Here is a 19,295-nt window from a genome sequence, read left to right on the forward strand (position 1 = left end):
AGTTCATATTGAAAAAAATGCAGATATCCGATCAGTACAGTAGAGGCAGCGATACAGGAGGACCTACCTAACTGCAGGGCTGGGTTCTGATGACAGACTCCTTTTAAGGGAACGGTCCAGGAAAATTATACAACACCAAACCACAGACTAGGTGACAAATTGACTGACTAATTGCTTGGACTCCCACCATTCACAATTCCCCAGTTAAAACGGAGCGGTGATCCTCCTACCACCCTATGCAATATCCATTGGATTAATGAGAATCTCTGTCTATAGTATTTGGCAAACTCCTTAAAGGGGTATTCCCACGTCGCATACTCACCAATCTTCACTGCTGTAAAATCTTCTTCCCGCTTCTTCCTGCGTCATTTGGTGGGCGGGGTTTCACATGCAACCTGTCATTTAGCTCCACCCCCAAATTAGCATGTAGCTCCGCCCACCGCATAGCGTGATCCTATGGGGCAGCTGAAGGGCCTGTGATGTCATCAAAGGTCCTCAAACAACACTATATGCACAATATTGGACTATGAAGTACAGGCAGGATCAACTCCATTCTGTGTTACATACAGAGACTGCCTGTCTCTGCCATAATGAACACAATTGAATTAGCTAGCCTGATAACTGGGAGAACAGAAGACGAGTTCAGAAATGAAAGCAGCTCCTCTCCCCTATCTGATAGCAGGAAGCTAGGTCACGTGGTGTAGACACAGGAATAGCTAGATACACAGGCTCGCTCCCTGCACTTAGCCCCTCCTCCCTCCCCCCTGAGAGCAGCAGATACATCACTTGACTTTTTAGCAGATAAGTCAAGGGCTGTGTCAACAATGAATTGAATAAAGTAAGATAGTGGACAAACAAAGCAGTTTTGCTGAAGCAATGTATTTAGGAAAAGTCTTACATCCACATTAACAAGCAGTATAGATAGGATCCTTGTGATGGGACAACCCCTTTAAGTCTCAATGCCAAGACGGTAGCATGAATGACAACTACTCCACTAAAATAAGGGGACGCCTGTTCTTGTGATCAGTGGGATTCCAACAGTCAGAGCGTTGATATTAATCTTGTGGGCTTAAAGTGCTTGTTCAGGGTTTTGATCTTGATGAGCGATCCTTAGGAAATGCCACCAATATCAGATTAGTGGGGGCCAACATTGGGCCACTGTATAGTTCCAGGGCCGACGGTTACGAGAACAACTGATTGGTGGTGATGCCAGGTGTCTGACACCCACCGATCACTCATACTCTCATACTGACCTACTAGTATCTTCCAGTAGGTCCAGGCTCTAAGATAATTATGGTCCGGCAGCAGATTTTGAGATATACTGTGGTGTTTCTATGGGTTGTTAGAGGATGGGCCCACCAGATTATAGTATCTTGAAGAAACCTTGAATAAGGTCTATGAACCAGTATAAGCTTTCACTCTGGCAGACCAATATATCAATTCATTACATGGGTGGCTTTTCGTATAAATGAACACAAGTAAAACTTCCCTAATAGTGGCTGTAGCACTCAACCCGAATATCCATAAATGAGTTGCACCCTATGCTAGGTTGTGCGCCTGAGGGTAAATGCATCCCATGTCGTAGCTGGCGTACATTTTCCCCATCATCCCCAACCGATATCTAATGTAAATAATACATGTGGTGAGGGGCGATGGCTCTGCCCCTAACACTCCCTCACCATGTCCCATTTTCGGGAAAATGGAGAAGGTGGTGCAGAGTTAAAAAGGTCACAAAAGTGCAACTTTTTATACCTATTACGCCAGAAAACTGGTGCACAAGGCGTAATAAATCTGCCCCGATGTTTTTCTCAAGAAACAGTCTTCTATTTAAAGACATGCACTTTTCTTTGACCCATAGAGTAGAGTTTCAATTTCTGTTCAAGAGAACTAAGCAAGAATTATCTCAAAGCATGACAAATTTTTGGACCGACAGAAATAATTTCCATCCAGGATCCTGCAATGATCTTAAAGGCTTTTACTTTTATGAGCATATGAGACATTGTCAACAAAATGGTATTTTTAGGTAGTATGTGAAATTGTGAGCCTGCGCTGGGGACAAGGACATAAAGTGTATAGAATCTAGAATAAATGTATAGAATATAGAATAACCTTACCTTGACCATTAATGGATAGTAAAGGTGGAAATACAAAGACTTTGTAATATATCTACTTTCCCTTACTTCTGACTCTTATCTCTAATACTACCAGTTTCCATATACAGCCTCACAAAGAAGTCTATGGATAGGGGAGGGAGAGAAGGAGGCAGCTGGTTGATTTATTGTCTCACTCCATATGGTTGTAGAGCATTATCTTACTAGATATTTTGGGGTTAAAAGAGCTAAGAGCTTAGCAACTACAGTATGTGTGTCTTTCCTCTCCCCCTCCAATCTCCATAGACTTCTGTGTCCCAGAAATAACTGAGCCTGATAAATGCAGATTCATCTTAATAAAGACAAATGTTTCTCAATTATTAGCCTCAATTATATTTTTTATTATATTATGTATTATTATATTTTTTATTATAATTGTGTTATTTATTTATAGTCAATTTTATTAGGCTCAGGGCAGCATGGTTTCTCAGTGGTTAGCAGTGTTGCTTTGCAGCCCCGGGTCGGGGTTTTGAATTCAACCAAGGGCAACATCTGCAGTTTGTATGTTCTCCCCGCACTTGTGTGGATTTCCTCCGGGTATTCCAGATTGCTCCCTCATGGCAAAAATATACTATGTGCTATACACTATATAATAGGTACATTGGTTTCCTGAAAAAAAAACTACTGATCCTGTGGGTGCTGGGGTGAGTATTTTGAGTCCCTTGATGAGAAATGAGCATTACAAAAGTTTGTCTTTAGATTTCTAAAAATGCAACCACAAAGTATTAAAGGGGCTCTATCACTGGGAAAAGTCATTTTTATCTAAACACATCCTTGCATAGGCTTTAGAAAGTCTATTCCACACTTACCTTTTGTATGTAGATTGCTTCAGTGGTGTCTGAATAAGTCCGTTTTTATTCATATGCTAATGAGCTTCCAGCCAGCTCAGGAAGTTCCCAGCAGCCTCCTCTCTTCTATTATCTTCTATGTGTGTGAAGCAAACAGGAAGCGAGTCATCAGCAGCAGCAGCAGCTGCCTCCCATAGAAAACAATAGGAGAGGTGTGCACCATCTATCATGCACTAGTCTAATTAGCATATGAATATAAACGGACTTATTCAGAAACCACTGAGGCAATCTATATACTAAAGGTAGGTGTGAAATAGACTTTCTAAGGGCTATGCAAAGGTGTGATTGGTTAAAAATGACTTTTCCTAGTGATAGAGCCCCTTTAACATTGGATGTCCAAACAAGAAATTACTTCTCATACAGAAGTCTATGGAGAGAGGAGGGGGAGGCTATTGGAAAAGACACACATACTGTAGTTGTTAAGATAGCGCTTTTACCGCCACTGGATATTGTAAAATAAAGGTCTACAAGTGTATACAATGATGGAATAAATCAAGTTATTAACCTGGTGCAGCCTCCTCCCTTATCCATAGACTTGTGTGTGTGGCTCGACATGGATACTGGTAGTCTTAGAGATACAAGAAGGAAAGGAGAAGGAAAACAGCCGGATAAGTAGAGAAAGAAAGTTATATATTACAAAGTACCTGTATTATTTACTTATGGAACTCTTTTTTTAAGAGGTACAATGTAAATTTAGGTTAAGGTTTATGGTTTGTGTACAGCACTGTATAATAAGTTGTGATCTCAATTCTTAGAAAATACCAATTCTCTTACGATTTATATCTTCGCAGATTTCTGAAAATGCGACCACAAAGTAATAACATTGAGTGTCCAAACAAGACAATGACTTGTAGAGAAGCCAATATCTACGAGCGTCTCCACCAGGATTCCGATACGATTAAAAGGAACAAGAGTAAGAAGGAACAAGACTATATTTCTGAGACGGGTACAATTCTAAGAAGTCAGAAATCAGATCGGAAACAAAGGACTTCTAACAGAAAGGCAGATGACCTCTCTAGGGATGACCTGCTGTTCCTTCTTAGCGTGCTGGAGGGAGAGCTACAAGTAAGTCATATATCATACTTCACGCAATAAACAGACGATATATTTGGGTTATAAATATGGATTTGTCTTGCCAGCATCTGCTGATCCTATAAATCATATCTAAAAGCGCTGTCATTATTACATGCTAATGGTATGCATATCCTCTCCCCATCACAGACAGGGAGGACAATATTAGGTTCACTTAGATGATTTTCTGCCCTGTGGGAAGTGAAGCTCTTATTTTATTATACAATGTGACTGTCACTTCCATTTTTCGGAATTGCTTAATTTATAGCCAAGTATTTTCCTATTACGGGATATAACCAACCAAACCAGAGCAGTTATTCCCCATGTAGTTCAAGCGCATGTTCACACATACCAGTGACTTCTCCGACGCAACAAATCTTAGAGATGCCCCTGATTGATGTTTCCCATGGTTGCTGGAGTTTTAGAGACGACAACGTGAAGTACCAGAGATAGATCTGGTCAATTCTCCTATGTGAAATAATTTCCTAGTAGGAGCTTTACATGCCCATTACATCAGGGTTCATGCACACATCCATATTCGTTCCCATGGCTCAGAGAATTGTAACCTTTGCTCCCACACAGGAGTTGGAAGGAGTCGTCCTTAAGTTTTGCACCATACCTAGGATTATAAAACAAATTTCTACAAATGAATACAGGAAATTATCATAAACTTTGCAATATGTCTTTTTAAAGAAAAATGCTTCTATCTCCACTTATCAGCCTGCTTTATTCCCCGCACTCCTTCACTTGTCTCTGATCACAGGCTCTCTCTTCCTCTAGCAACCTTCCCCCCACCTCTTTCCATAGACTTCTGTGTGTGAAGCTTGACAGTCTCCACTCTCTGGATGCAAATTCTATTAGTGATAGAGCAAAATGATTATTAAAATAGATTACTATATCTATATTTATCAGGTTGTTCTCCCTTTCCCTTCACTCAGTCTCTTATCACTAATAGGATTTGCATCCAGAGAGTGGAGACTGTCAAGCTTCACATACAGTCTATGGAAGTTTATGGAAAGGGGGGAGGGGGGTTGCTGGAGGGAGAGGGAGGGAGAGAGAGACAGAGACAGCGATGAAAGATGAGTGAAGGGAGGTGGGGAAGTGATGAATGGAAAGAGAAGCATTTTACTTTAATGAAATCTCTATTTAAAGGGATCTTATCATTCAGAAGCAATTTTTTGTCCCTAACACGTCTGAATAGCCTTAAGAAAGGCTATTCGTCTCCTACCTTTAGATGTCTTCTCCGTGGCGTCGTTCCATAGAAATCTTGTTTTTCGCCGGTAGGCAAATGAGTTCTCTCACAGCACTGAAGGCGGGCCCCAGCGCTCAAACAGCACTGGGGACGTCCCCAATGCTGCCAGAGAACTCTCCAGCACCGCCTCCATCTTCATCAGGAACGTCGTCTTCCTGTGTCTTCTTCCAGTGCAGGCTTTGAAACTTGTAGACCTCGGGCAGAGCTGACTGCGCATGCCCACGGCCACAAGAAAAATGGCCGCTTACACAGTAAATAAGCGGCCATTTTCTTGTGGCCTGTGGGCATGCGCCGTCAAGCTGGAAAACCCCTTTACTGAGATTCTATTACTCCATGAATGCTTTGTAATCCCAGAGCCCATGCTGATTGTGGTTAGGTAACTGGGGTTGCAGGATGTAATTTACACTAATACGTGTATGTTTTTTTGTTTATTTTGTCCTTTAGGCCCGAGATGAAGTTATTTCTGTGCTGAAGGCAGAAAAAATTGACCTGGCTTTACTAGAATCGCAATATGGCTTTGTGACTCCAAAAAGAGTCCTGGAGGCCCTTCAGAGGGATGCAATCCGAGCAAATGCTACACAGTGGCAAGAAGATATCTATGAAAAGCCAATGTGTGAGGTGTGTAAAGCTGGATCATAGTACATAAACAAAGGGGTTCAACAGTACCAAAAATTCTGTGGGGAACAGAATATAGTCTCAAACATCTCCGGGGCAGTGTTATATTTCCTACCCGCTCTTTTACAATTTCTTCCATGTGTCCAGCCTGTTTGTGGATATATAAAATAAGATAATCCTTTAATAGTCCCACACTGGGGAAATTTCAGATGGCAGTGAATATAGATTATTACGTCCGCCATACTCAATACACAAAAACTGTTAGAACTTGCTAATCTAAGGGGAGTTGCCCCGCCCCTGAGGAACCTTCCCCTGACGATACGCTTCCATAGCCTTGTACTGACAGGTGTATTCCTCACTGCCTAACAATGACGCTGAACTGTAAGGCCCAGCCTTTTGACAGTGCAGTAATATTGTTACCAAAACTAACCGCACCGATATCTCCGTAACTAGGGCGCATACCAGAAAAGTTGACAGTGCGTTGAATTCAGGTCAAAGTCAACTTTCTAGCGGTATATAACACAGCCAATGTCAGAGAACATGGAAGGTCCTCTAAGTTCCACGCTTAATCCTTTGGTTCTTAGGGGAGTTAAACTACCATCAGAGATGTCTGACATCAGCTTACTTAAATCTGCTCGCTGAGCATGCAGGTGTATAGGAGTCGGAAGGAATCAAAGTTAGTATAGTGAAAAGCTATATATGGTATATGGACACCTTTAAATATACTACCACTGGCTGCCTTGAAAATTTAAGGGCAACACTTCAAAGCCAAAAGCGAAAATCCCTCCATTTTTGCCATGGTGGTGATGTAGTGTGAAGCTCGGTACAAGCGCGTAGAGTCACGTATCCCGAGAGTCAGGTTAGTAATCGTAGCCCAAGGAATAAGTTTCCTAATGTAAACCACATCTATTTATTTTACCATTGCCAGGGTCACCCTACACCATAAAAGTAATGGGAAGAGAATTCTTGCTGCTGTTCCGTACTACCAATATGAAGAGAAGTTTAATATGAAATTTCGCTCTATCATTGCTCTGATTCATCAGCCGCGACATAAATCATGGCGTTATTAAGCTTTTAAGGCAAAAATAATACTTGAAGTAATGAAAAATAGCAGATAATATATTTCTTTGAAATGGCGCTTCAATAGCTGCCAGTCAAGCCGTAGCCCTCGCTCGGCTTTCAGACATAGCACGTTTGTTGTAGCGTAACCTTTCCAGCTGAACTCTATCTGCTTTCAATTAAAACCCAGAATGGTAACTTGGAAAGACTAATATTTTAGCCATTTACAAAGATGTCTCTCTGTAGACCTGAAGTGGTAGAAATCCATTCTGACATGTGGACATGATGTCAGCGCTTGGCCCTGTGCGGAGCACGAGATTGTCCTGATTTTCATTACATTTGTTTCTAAATAAGAAGCATTGCGGCTCATTTGCTGATTAGGAATTTCTGGAGATTGACTTCATATCCCGAAATGACCATGAGACCAAAAGGGAACGGGATGGATTAGACACGGGTGATGCGTCATGCACATGAGTGACGCCATTTTCAGACTGGCATCGTCTTATTATATGGTAAAAATTAGAGACAATGATCAAATCACAAGTAATCAACAGAAGGATTCTATAGGATCAATACACATGGAAGGCCACAATGGGAATTAATTAGAGATGAGCAAACACTGTTCGAATGGAAGCACCTGTGACGCTGACTTTGCCGCCGGCCGGCTGGCGTCACAGGTGCTTCCATTCATTTCTATGGGAGCATGCTGTTCGGATCGGCTGATCCGAACAGTGTTCGCTCATCTCTAGAGTAATCATTGAAGCCATAAGTTCTTATTTGGTCACGTCACCCCCTTACTCACCTTTCCTAGAGAACAAGGAAAGCAGCAAGAGCTTATGTTTAATCAAAATCAATAGATTATAAAACATAGAGAAAGTTCTTAAAATTCACCAAATATTCTTAAAAAAAAGGAGATGCCAATAAATAAAATTGGATTTAAAGGGGTTGATTGACTAAAGTAATTAAAGAGAACCTCCAAGGCCAGCTCTTAATATTATTTAAAAGCTCTGCTGCTCTCAGTATGACATACTTAGAATTTTTTCTCTATTCCCCTCCATTCCTGAGCAATCAGTGCTGTTATTTTTGATGCCAGATATTAAGGCTGGTCAATTAGACTGGGTTCACTTCGGCCCCGGAGACTCTATGGCGGACACCAGTAGACACATGGTAGACCTCATTACAGACAGTGTGATTCGCGTGTTACTCCTGTGTTAGCGGTCCAGCTATCAGTTGTTCAGGTCTACTGGGGGACCCAAACAACACAGACCACAAGGCTTGTGTGAACCTAACGTTAATGGAAAAATAACCAAAACTGACCATCAATCTGCATAATTCACCTGATTTCGTGCACATTGGTTATTTCAGTTTGGACCGAACACATGCGAACTGGAACAGTTATAATTATACTCTGTGGTCTCTTTAGACCCCAGGGTATAATTAGCGGAGGCCCATGGCAGGTGAGGAAACATAAAAACCAGGGTTACTTACCTTCTCTGGGCTCCAGGGCTGTTCTTTGTCTTGTTCCAGACCCCTGAATAACATCAGGAACCTCTGAACACAGACTCAATTTATGACCGCTCCCCTAGGACACACCAGTGACCTTCTTGTAGACGGAATTGGTGGACGTCCTAACAGTCAGACCGCCAAATATCAGGCATCAATGGCATATCCATCACAATATTATTATTTGTGCAAAATCCAATTTTAGTACAATTAAGACTAGGTTCACATCCACCCATGGCGATGGAGACAGATCCGAAGTACAGAGAACTGGACCTCTAAGGGTATGTTCACACAGTGGAATTTACATTCCACGTGTGAACATTCCGCCCGGCTAGCTGTGACGGGATGTCAGTGCAGTGCTCCAGCATCCCGTTGCGGCATTCCGATCCAGATTAGGCCCAAATGAATGGGCCTAATTGGGAAGGGGGCTCGCACCATGGACGCCACAGCCGATTCAGCCGCGGAATCCAGGGTAAGAAGGGGCATGTCCCATTGAAGTCAAGGGGAGTCGATTTTGAGGTAAATTCCGCGTGAAAATCCACTGCCAAAAAACTCTGCGCAAACGAGCCCTAAAACAGCAGTTACCCAAGGACATAAACTATAATGGGGTCTTCTGGGGGTCCGCCGGTTTTATACTGAACAGAAGAGTCGTCTGTGCAGGACTTTTCTCTCTTCAGTTTTCTGCATCAGAGTCTCCAACGGAGAGTAGAGAGATGTGCAGGTGTGAACTTAACCTTAAACTACTTTTTAGTTGTAGGATAAAATATTTTTCAAAAAATTCTGTGTTAGGATTGAAAGGACACCATTGGTGACTTAAAGGGAGTCTGTCAGCGGGAAAATCGGTATCAAACTAATGAAAGCACCTTGGAGTGCTGCTCCTACACTTTCCAAGGATGCCTTTCTTATTCTGCATTGCATCCCTTTAAGTACAGGAGAACGAAGACAGACAAAATGGACCCACAGAAAAAAAAATCTCCTTAGAGTACTTACCTACAATGATGTACACCCTGACAATATGTAGATAGAAGGCGATTTACAGGGTAAATGTTGTCAGTCCTACACACAGTAGGCTGCGCACACTACAAGCCGACAGATGGGAATAAATCAGTTGTTTATCTCTTTTCGTTCTGGTGGAAATCGGCCAAAGAATACAAAGAAACCTCAAACGGCGGAGAAAAAGTCCTTCGCTAGATAAACAATATATACTGCTTTTTAAATAATAGATATGGGTGGACTGAGATGTTTTTACAATGATAGTCGTCCTATAAATAAGCGGACTAAAATACAAGCAGAATTACGTAAATGGTGCCCTTTATGGTTAACTAAACAGTTATTCATCGAGAAACGGGTCCATGTAATACTGTGGATGGGAGAGAAGAACAACAACTACTGTAATAATAGCACGCCTCTAGACACAAATACCAAAGTGCTACTTATGTGTAACACGCTCATGGCCACCATTGCATTCGGTTCACATATATTTGTTCCTGCAGATAGGTTAATTCAGGTAACCCTAACTTAACAGTGTTTTCTTGATGTGAATTAGTTCCCCAGTTCTGAGATTGCTGTTTTCTGGAGCAATGAGGGGCCTACAGGTGCTCCAAAATAGTAATCAATACCCTTGTCGATCTAAAGGGCTCATCTCTATAGTGACAAAAACAATGATATATCAGTGATGGAGGACAATTCACAAGGGGAACACACTGTCTGATTCAGGTGACCCTATCCCCGTGGTGGCAAACCTATTGCACACGTGTAAGAGGGGGCACTCTGGGCCTTCTCTGTGGGCATTTGCGCCATTGCCCCAGCCAGGTACCTGAATCGCCCGCTGATGGGGAATCCAGGACAGCTGTGGAGCATATTGTACTGTGTGGAGGACACTGGAACATATTATACTGTGTGAGGACCACTGCGGAACATATTATACTGTGTGAGGACCACTGCGGAACATATTATACTGTGTGAGGACCACTGCGGAACATATTATACTGTGTGGGGGCCACTATGGAGCATATTAAACAGTGTGGGGGCCCCTGTGGAGCGTATTATACTGTTTGGAAGGTCACTGTGGAGCAAATTGCACTGTGCGGGAAAACTTCACTGTTTATATCACACAGTTTCTGTTTTATAGCAGACGTAATATTATTATAGGCTGTAATAACATTGCACACTCACTACAAAACAGATCCTGTGTGACTATTAATAGTGAACATTAATTGTTCAAAAGTATACCAAAACCAAACTCTACCTTTCAGTACAAAGTTGTTGTACCGTTGAAAGCTTTGAAATGCCCCATTCACATGACTGTATTTTGTGGGTCCATAACTGTCTGCAATTGTATATCCACAATTACGGACACATTTATTTCAATGGGGCCGTGAATGTGTCCTGTGTTTTTTTGCAGTTTGATGTTTCAGACCACAAAAATATAGGACATGTCAATATAAAGACCACATTTGAGGACCTGCCATTGCGCCCCACAAGCATGGCTATGGTCAGGTGAATGATATTATGTGTTGACAAACGATGTTAATGTATAAGTTGTTTTTTTCTAAAATAAAACCTTTGTAGTAAGGTCGAACTGCCGTATTGGTACTTTGCGATCAATTAGTGGATTTTGTGTTGCAGTTCAGGCACTGGGTCTCTAAAAGGTTCACCATCCCCGCCCTAACCTATGTATGTGTGGGGCTGGGTTGATATTCTGGATTCTGTTGACAGACTCCCTTTAAATAACACAATTGATTGTTACTAACTAAACCTTGTTGCATTATACAGCTGGATAAGGTTGTGGAGAAACACAAGGAAACTCACAAGAGAATGCTAGAGCAACTTTTGATGGTGGAGAAATCCCAAAGAGAAACCCTGTATGACTTGGAGGACGAAAAGCGAAAACACACGGAGTATATGGAAAAAAGCGACGAATTTACCAATCTACTGGAGCAAGAGCGAGAAAGGTAAGCGTGCCAGCATTCTTATTCCATATGTAATGAAATTCCCGAGCAATATATTTATGAAAACCAAAGTAGCGAAGTCTAACAATAAGGTCCAGCAGAAATCTACAGCGCCCCTTCACAGGGCACGCAGCCCCTGGTTACAGGCATATAAAGATTGGTATTTATACAATTTCCATCTGTGTTAATGGGTCACGTGTCACTTCCCGATCTAGTGGAGATCTCTATGACAAGAGTTGTCAGCCCCGGGCAGGACAGTTTCCCAGCAACAACAGAAACAAATGAAAAACTTGACAAAGCAGCAGATGACTTTATGTATAAGGGAAGCCGGAACGCTAATGCTACTGGCATAGAAAAATCTCTAACAGCTGTAAAATAATATTAAAGCATGAAAGGCATATGTCTAAAATACTCGCTTTCCAGGATGTACAGGGGTGGAATTGTATTAGAAGAAGCTGTATGGGAGAAAGATACAGATTCATGCCTTTCATACCCTTCCCCGTAAGCAGTTCAGCCATCGAACGAAACGTCACAGCAGTATGTGACCTCCTTGCCCTTTGAAGCCGCTCATACTGACCTCTGTGGGAGTGATTTATTGGCTGGTCAGATATGAGGGGAAGAATGGCTTTATGGACAGAAGGGGGGAGATAAAAGATAGACCCTACAGCAGAGAGGGAGAGTGGAGAGGGGAAGGGTACATCGCCCATCATATAGTTGCATTTATTTCACGGTCTGTGAATGGGGGCTATTCTCAAGACAGTCCATTGTAATAGACCATCAAAATACAGGTCATGCTCTATTTTTACCTGTTTTGAGGGATCCTTCCCATACACTGCATACGCCATTTCCCTCTCGTGACAATGAGTGCCCCTCTGGTGCTTAACTGATGTGAAAAATGGACATTTTTCAGAGCTGTTTTCACCCTCAGTCATGTGAATGTAGGCCAACACATTCGAAAGAAAGATTCAATTCCAAGGATCAAGGTTGTATGAGACCCCTCTCCCGAAATATGTCCTTTCCGTCTTATTATATGACAAAACTCTATGAAATATGATGTGTAGCCAAGAAGAAGCACATGGCACAAAGTAAAATCCTTAAAAATTTCCTCTAGTTAAAAATCAGTAGCGATCATCAGTCTGCAATAATGTAATGTTTCTAGGAAATCTTCATCAATGTTTAGATGTGAGCTTAACGTTTTACGTTCCTGGCTATTAATCAGATTTCCGTGGCAGTTGTTGATGTTACACAATCTCGGCTTCCAATACAAGAGCTCATATCACCAGGACGGAAAATCCGCACTCACCTTCTTATCGTAAAGTCATCTACATCCTACATAAACTGACCCGAAGACAGATAAGGATCAGAAATGGAAATAATTTAGAGCTAGAGCAGCCTGAACACGTTACTTTGTATGCTTTTACAGATTCTTGTCATTTTACGCTAGGTTCACACTATCATTGCATCTCCGTTGTTCTGGTCTGTCGCAGGCAGTAACACAAGGAGTCAGACAGAACCTATTGACTATAATGGGCTCTGTCGTTTCAATCTGAAACCTGTGGAAGAAAAGGTCCTTGTCCGCTGATTTTTAGGCAAACACTGCAACAGAGTCTCCAACGGACCATCCCGTGCGGATGTGACTGTACAACTGCAGTTTTCCTCTTGAAGGGGTGTTCAACAGATATCCACAGGATAATCCATGTCAGATATGGACCCCCCCCCCCCCCTCTGAAACCTGTACCTCTCTCTTGAGAATTGAGGTTTCCCCATCCCCTGTCTTGTGTTTGGAGAGGCAAGAGAGGTGGCACTGCTTGCTATTGTTGGAGGACCCGGTTTCTGAGATTGATTTGGCCCCAGAGGTGCAACCTGCATCTTAAAGGGCTGGTATATAGAGAATAACTTGCATATTATTAGGGGTCCAAACAATTAGACCCTCAGTGAGCAGGGGAAGAGAGGCGTTCTGTTCCTCATTCTGAACAGAGTGGTAGTCTATCGCTATTTTCAGAACTCCCGTTGAAATTAATGGATCTGTTCTTGACCACGGCTCCCCATTCTCCTGATCAGTGGGTGTCTGAGCACTTGGATGGATATATATAACTAGCTTTGATCGGAGAAGACCTTTAAAGGGGCTCTATCAGCAAAATCATGCTGATAGAGCCCCACATATGCGTGAATAGCCTTTAAAAAGGCTATTCAGGCACCGCTAAAGTTATATTAAACTACCCCCCAGTTTTAAAATAATACCCTTAAAAAGAATGTGATCTACTTACGCATCGTGCACGCTGGGCGGGCATTCAGCGTGTGTCTTCTTCTTCATCCACGCCTCCTCTTCCTCCGATGTCCTCGGGTCCCGTCCTCCTCCGGCACTCGCGAACTGACAGGCCACAAAAATGGCCTGGGCGCATGCGCAGTACCCGTAGTAGAAGCAGCAGGCTACTGCGCATGCGCCCAGGTCATTTTTTTAAAATCAATGTCAGTTCACGAGCGCCGGAGGAGGACGGAACCCGAGGACATCGGAGGAAGAGGAGGCGTGGATGAAGAAGACGGCGCAACCTGAATGCCCGCCCAGCGTGCACGATGTGTAAGTAGATCACATTCTTTTTTAGGGTATTATTTTAAAACGGGAGGGGGGTAGTTTAATATAACATTTACGGTGCCTGAATAGCCTTTTTAAAGGCTATTCACGCATATGTGGGGCTCTATCAGCATGATTTTGCTGATAGAGCCCCTTTAAGGTTGAGGCCACACGTTGCAGAAGCATTAAAAAAAAAACAAAAAAAAAACGCATTTTAAAGTCCTAGCAAGGCGAGCGAGATTTTTCGGCGTTTTCAAAAACGTGCGCCTCTATGAGAAACGCAGCATGTTAACGTTACCTTCTGAAACCTTGCATTTTCCCTACAGACTTATATGAGTATGGGGGTGGGGGGCAGGAATGAAAGACGCAGCGAACACCACAAACACTTTTGCTGCATTTTTTCTGGTTACATTGTTTTTTTTCACACTGGCTGTGTTTCACTATGTGTGGCCTTGGCCTAAAGATCGTTTCACTGACAACTCTTTGTGAAAAAAAAATGCCAATTTTTTAATGTTTTTTTTAAACCAAAGCCAGGAGAGGATTAACAGTGAATGGGAACTTCTTCCTACTGAATCTACTCCTGGTTTTGGCTCAAAAACTTTCACTTGTGACCAAAAAAGACTATGTGTAAAACAGCCCTAAATGGCTTGTACAGGATAAACTTCTTTATTTCCTTTCAAAAATAGTGCCACAACTGTACACAGGATGTGCCCGGTATTGCAGCTCAGCTATATATACTTCAACAGAGCAGAGTTGCAATACCAGACACAAACAGTGGACAGACGTGGCAGTGTTTTTAATCACCTAGTCGCAAATTGGCTAAAATGAAAAATATGGGACTAGAATTATAACAGGGTTATCCCACAGCTATTGGTCCCACACATGCTAAACAGAGCAGCAATGAGGAGGTATGGGGTAGAGGTGAGGATAATTTGGGACAGGTAATAAATTAACACCGTTAATTAGCAATAAAAATGTAGAAATTTGGCCAAAAACAATCACAATTTCCTGGTGGGTCTCAGATATTTTAGGGCACGGCTTTATAAAAGATTATATTTTGGGTTATGTTTCCCTCTGCTGTTGCTGATGACTTGTCAGGGGTCTCTACCTCCTTTGTTAGTAAGATTAAAAAAAAAAAAATGAAAAAAAAAAAAATAAAAAATACAATTTGGCTCATGACTATCCCTTAATGCAATATTAATGCTAGGGAAAAAGTAGAACTTGTGCCAAATTCATTCCCAATCCTGTGAAAAAGAATGCAAACCAGCACAAAACATAAAAATGGCCAGTGACCCATAACTCATCCTGCATGACTGCACAAACAGAATTACTGTAAGTATCCTAATTTCCCTTCAGGGCTGAGGAATGTGTAATACAAAGTGTTTCTCAGACAGGTAGTCTGGAGGCCAAGGTTCTTGGAGGAAATTGCAAGGGGCGATACCGCTGAGTAATGAACTATCACATTTATCAACCAATGGGAAGCAATGATTTACAATACTGCGTCCGTACGGGGAGAAGCCCCACATTGTGGAAACACAGATTTTTTTTTTTTTGCTGCAGATTTCGCTGCAGTTTTTTGATCCAAAGCCAGGAATGAATTAATCACAAGGTAACAGTATCAGAGCTTCCTATATACACAGTCCAGTCACATTAATGTGACCACCTGTCAAAATCCAGAATAACCCCCTTTGGCAGAGCGGACCACTGCGAGACGTGCAGGAAGAGAGGGGATGTTGTGATGATATCACTGGGATGTTGAGCCATGCCAACTCCAGTGCCGTGGCCAGCTGCGCTAGGTTACGCGGTTGAGCATCCATGGCGCGAACAACCCGATTGAGGTGGTCCAACAGATTCTTGATTGGGTTCAAGTCCAGGGAATTTGCGAGCCAAGGGAGTACGGTAAACTCATTCTGGTGCTCCTCGAACCACGCACGTACACTGCGAGCTTTATGACACGTCACATTGTCCTGCTGGTAGATGCCATAATCCTAAGGAAAAACAATTCACATGTAGGGGTGAACATTGTCCGCAAGGATAGATGCATACTTGTGTTGATCCATTGTGCCTTCTACAATGATGAGTGCACCCAGATGGCTGATGACACGTGTCTTCTGCGATTGGTTATTTAACGTTGACGTCAAAAGTAGGCGGTGCTCACATTAATATGACTGGACTGTGTATTTCCCATTCCTTTTGTAGCCAGTCTTGGCTTTGGCTCAAAAAACCACAGCAAAATCTATAACAAAAAAAAAAGCTGCGTTTCTGCAACATGGGGCTTCAACCTTAAGGGGTTATCTGTAGCTTTGTAATTAACAGCCTTTCTTTAGGATAAGTCATCAATTCAATGTGAGAACCTGATACCCGGGATTCCCAAGGATCAGCTGTTGGAAGTGGTGGCGCTCATTGAGTGTCACTTACACATCGCAGGCCAAGTGACATCATCTTCATTGTTCACATGGACTGATCGCGGTTGAGACTCCAAGCATGGCCTTTGCACAAATGCTGCAGCCTCTTCTAACAGTTGATCATCTAGGGGCCCGGGTGTCAGACCTGGCTGATATTTAATAGACAATCAATGATAAAACCTGGAAGACCTCTTTCAGGCCAGGGCCCCAATACCAAGCACAGTTGCTAAACAAAACTGACAGAAACAGGAAAGGTACTTAGATTTGGAGAAACCATGCAAGAAAGATTAAAAACGAGGGCATCAGACATTTTTGCTATGTCTGAAGCTATTGTGAAATTTTTATGGTGGACCAGAGCTCAAAAACAGCTAGTGCAATAATTGTATTGCAAATATGTAATGAATCCGGACATAGAAACCGAGTTACATCACCTTGAAATAGCAACCCTGTGCTGCTGCTTTATAAGGGAATGTTAATGTATTGTATATATTACACAAAAGTAAAATCCAGAAGGTTCTGACGAGTCTAAAAACAGTAAGATGATCTCAGCCCGGTATGATAGCTGCTACTGTACAACAAAAAATGTTGAAGCTGTACAGAGCTTGTAAAACATTATCTATGCATCAGTGGATGTGCGTTCTCACACCCAAATTTTCCCATCTGGAACGTATTGTTAACTAGAAGGAAATACAGTTGATATGGCAGGTCTCCACATCTCCTCAACCAAGATCCCGTAGAGGACAAAGTGAACGGTCTCTCTAGGTCTATCTAATATACTTAAAGGGGTTGTCCAGGACTATGATATTCATTGCTTTGGCCTCTCTACTACTTACCAAGCAATACAGTTTATAGTGGCTGTATTGGTACGGTATTGCAGCTCAACGCCATTCATTTGAATAATACTGAGCTGCGGTAGACCATGTGACCAGTGGTTTTTCCTTGCACCCCGCTACGTGAGGCCTTAGTGGGCGATCACACTTGCGCCCTCTGCCATTCCACTGGGTTTCCATCCTCAGCCCAGAGAAATTGGACAGAGGGCGGCTTCCCAGCGAGCCGCTTTAAAACCCATTCATGTGAATGGATTTTTAAAGGTAACCGCCGGTGTCTGCCTATGGCCTCTCCGTGGGGAAATGTTTTTTTTTTTTTTTTTTTGGCCGGACACAAAATCAGACATGCAGGACTTTGTGTATGGCTAAAAAAAACAGTAGGTGAATGGGTTTTAAAGCTGACCGCTGGGAAGCTGTCCTCTGTCCATTTTTTTCGGGGCTTAAGACAGAAACCGGGCGCAAGTGTGAACACTCCCTTAGCCTTAAAGGGATTTTCAGGACTTCGATATTGATGACTTATCCTTAGTATAGGTCATCAATATCAATTTGCTGAGGATTGAACACCCAACACCCCTACTGATCAGCTAATACTGGAAGCCATAGCTTCTTCAAGCTGTACAGTGTACACAGCTCCATACACTGTATATTAGCTATTCCCGGTTATGGGGAGTAGACCACTGGGAGTAGTAGTACAACAACTAGTACAGAGCGCCGTCAAAACAGCCCTATTCAGAATTTCCTAAAATTTGTGCAATAAATCTGTTTTGAGTGAATATACCATAGAGAGTTATTCCCATCTCAGCATATTGCACCCTTGTCCCTGGCCCTAAAGTGGGACAGATGGGAACAACCAAGCAGCGCTACTCATTGCTGTACCTATAACTCCCATAGAGAACTATGTGAGCTATGGAAACAGTGTAGCACTTCTAGCTACTCTGTTTTTGGAGATCATCTGAGATAAGCGGTTTCCGTAGCCTCAATTCTCCGTGGGAGTTATGGTACGGCGTAGAGCAGCAATACTTGGCTGTCCTGACCTAGGGATTGGAACAAAAAAATGTTATTCCCATCTCTGAAAAGTTTTGCCAAAATGGGAGAATCCCTTTACCTATGACAAAAAGTTGCTCAAAATTACCCATAAGACATACATAATATATATGTCATCCACGATATAATAATCACCCAAAAAGTCACAGCAATAATTTCCTTATTTGCCATTTTCAGAATATTTTCTAGAAGAAATACAAGGAGCATTTTGTTAAAACTGAAAAGCTCATGGACAGAAAATGTGCAAGATAATGTATAAGAGAGTAATAACCTCAGAAACCATACACATGAAATATTATCATTTCCAGCCCTATATAAATATTGTATCTAAGGAAGTGACTAACAGTTTGGCAACAGAGATATTCAGACTTAAAGAAAATCCTGCAGGACTGTGACCTCACATGTTGACCCCTCTCTCGATTGCCTGCCAAGTGATGTCACTAGACATTTGTTTAGTGATGTCATACAGCAATCATAGCTGAGTCCTGGTGAGCTTTAACATAACAGATCTCACTGTCAATGCTTTTGGAGCTCGTAGCTTGCTAGGGTGTAAAACCACTTATTCCATTACTTAAAATTACACAAACACAGAAAAATAAACCTCCGGTGAGAAAACTGCTTTCCTTTATACACACTTGATGAAGAGGGTAAAATCCTTAAGAACTAAAAATGAAGATACTTTGACGTGTGTCGATTTTCTTGCTAAGAATTTTTTAGTTTTTTCTTACGGATTAAGAGGTATTTTTAAGGGGCTAAACTGCCTACTTTCCCTGCCGAATCTTTTGCCACACAGGAAACGCGTGGAGATGCCCACTTGGCCTATCAATGGTTGGCGCGAACATGGAAAACAATCTCATAACCAGAACAAAATTCGGAGAGAAGTATCACTCTCTTATCTGTAGCGGTTGGGCCAGTAGTCACACTTTATCCCCATCTACAAGATAGCCGATAAGTGTCTGACCACTGGGGGATCCAACCGAGAACCCCGAGTGATCAAG

At 42.3% G+C, this 19,295-nt stretch overlaps 2 protein-coding genes across 2 annotated transcripts in view; one reads left to right on the plus strand and one right to left on the minus strand.

The window, feature by feature from the left end:
* CMSS1 (cms1 ribosomal small subunit homolog) overlaps positions 1-19,295 on the minus strand; it is a 208,488-nt gene that overhangs the window by 102,273 nt on the left and 86,920 nt on the right. The window lies entirely within an intron of this gene.
* The window catches only part of FILIP1L (filamin A interacting protein 1 like), a 177,634-nt gene that overhangs the window by 78,803 nt on the left and 79,536 nt on the right, over positions 1-19,295 (plus strand). The window contains exons 2-4 of the mRNA XM_075263597.1: positions 3,790-4,063; positions 5,766-5,939; positions 11,274-11,452. Of these exons, the coding sequence (XP_075119698.1) occupies positions 3,800-4,063; positions 5,766-5,939; positions 11,274-11,452 (617 nt within the window). The 5' untranslated portion in view covers positions 3,790-3,799. The remainder of the gene's footprint in view (positions 1-3,789; positions 4,064-5,765; positions 5,940-11,273; positions 11,453-19,295) is intronic.

Source organism: Leptodactylus fuscus, chromosome 2 (genome assembly GCF_031893055.1).
Source record: "Leptodactylus fuscus isolate aLepFus1 chromosome 2, aLepFus1.hap2, whole genome shotgun sequence".
NCBI lineage: Eukaryota > Metazoa > Chordata > Amphibia > Anura > Leptodactylidae > Leptodactylus > Leptodactylus fuscus.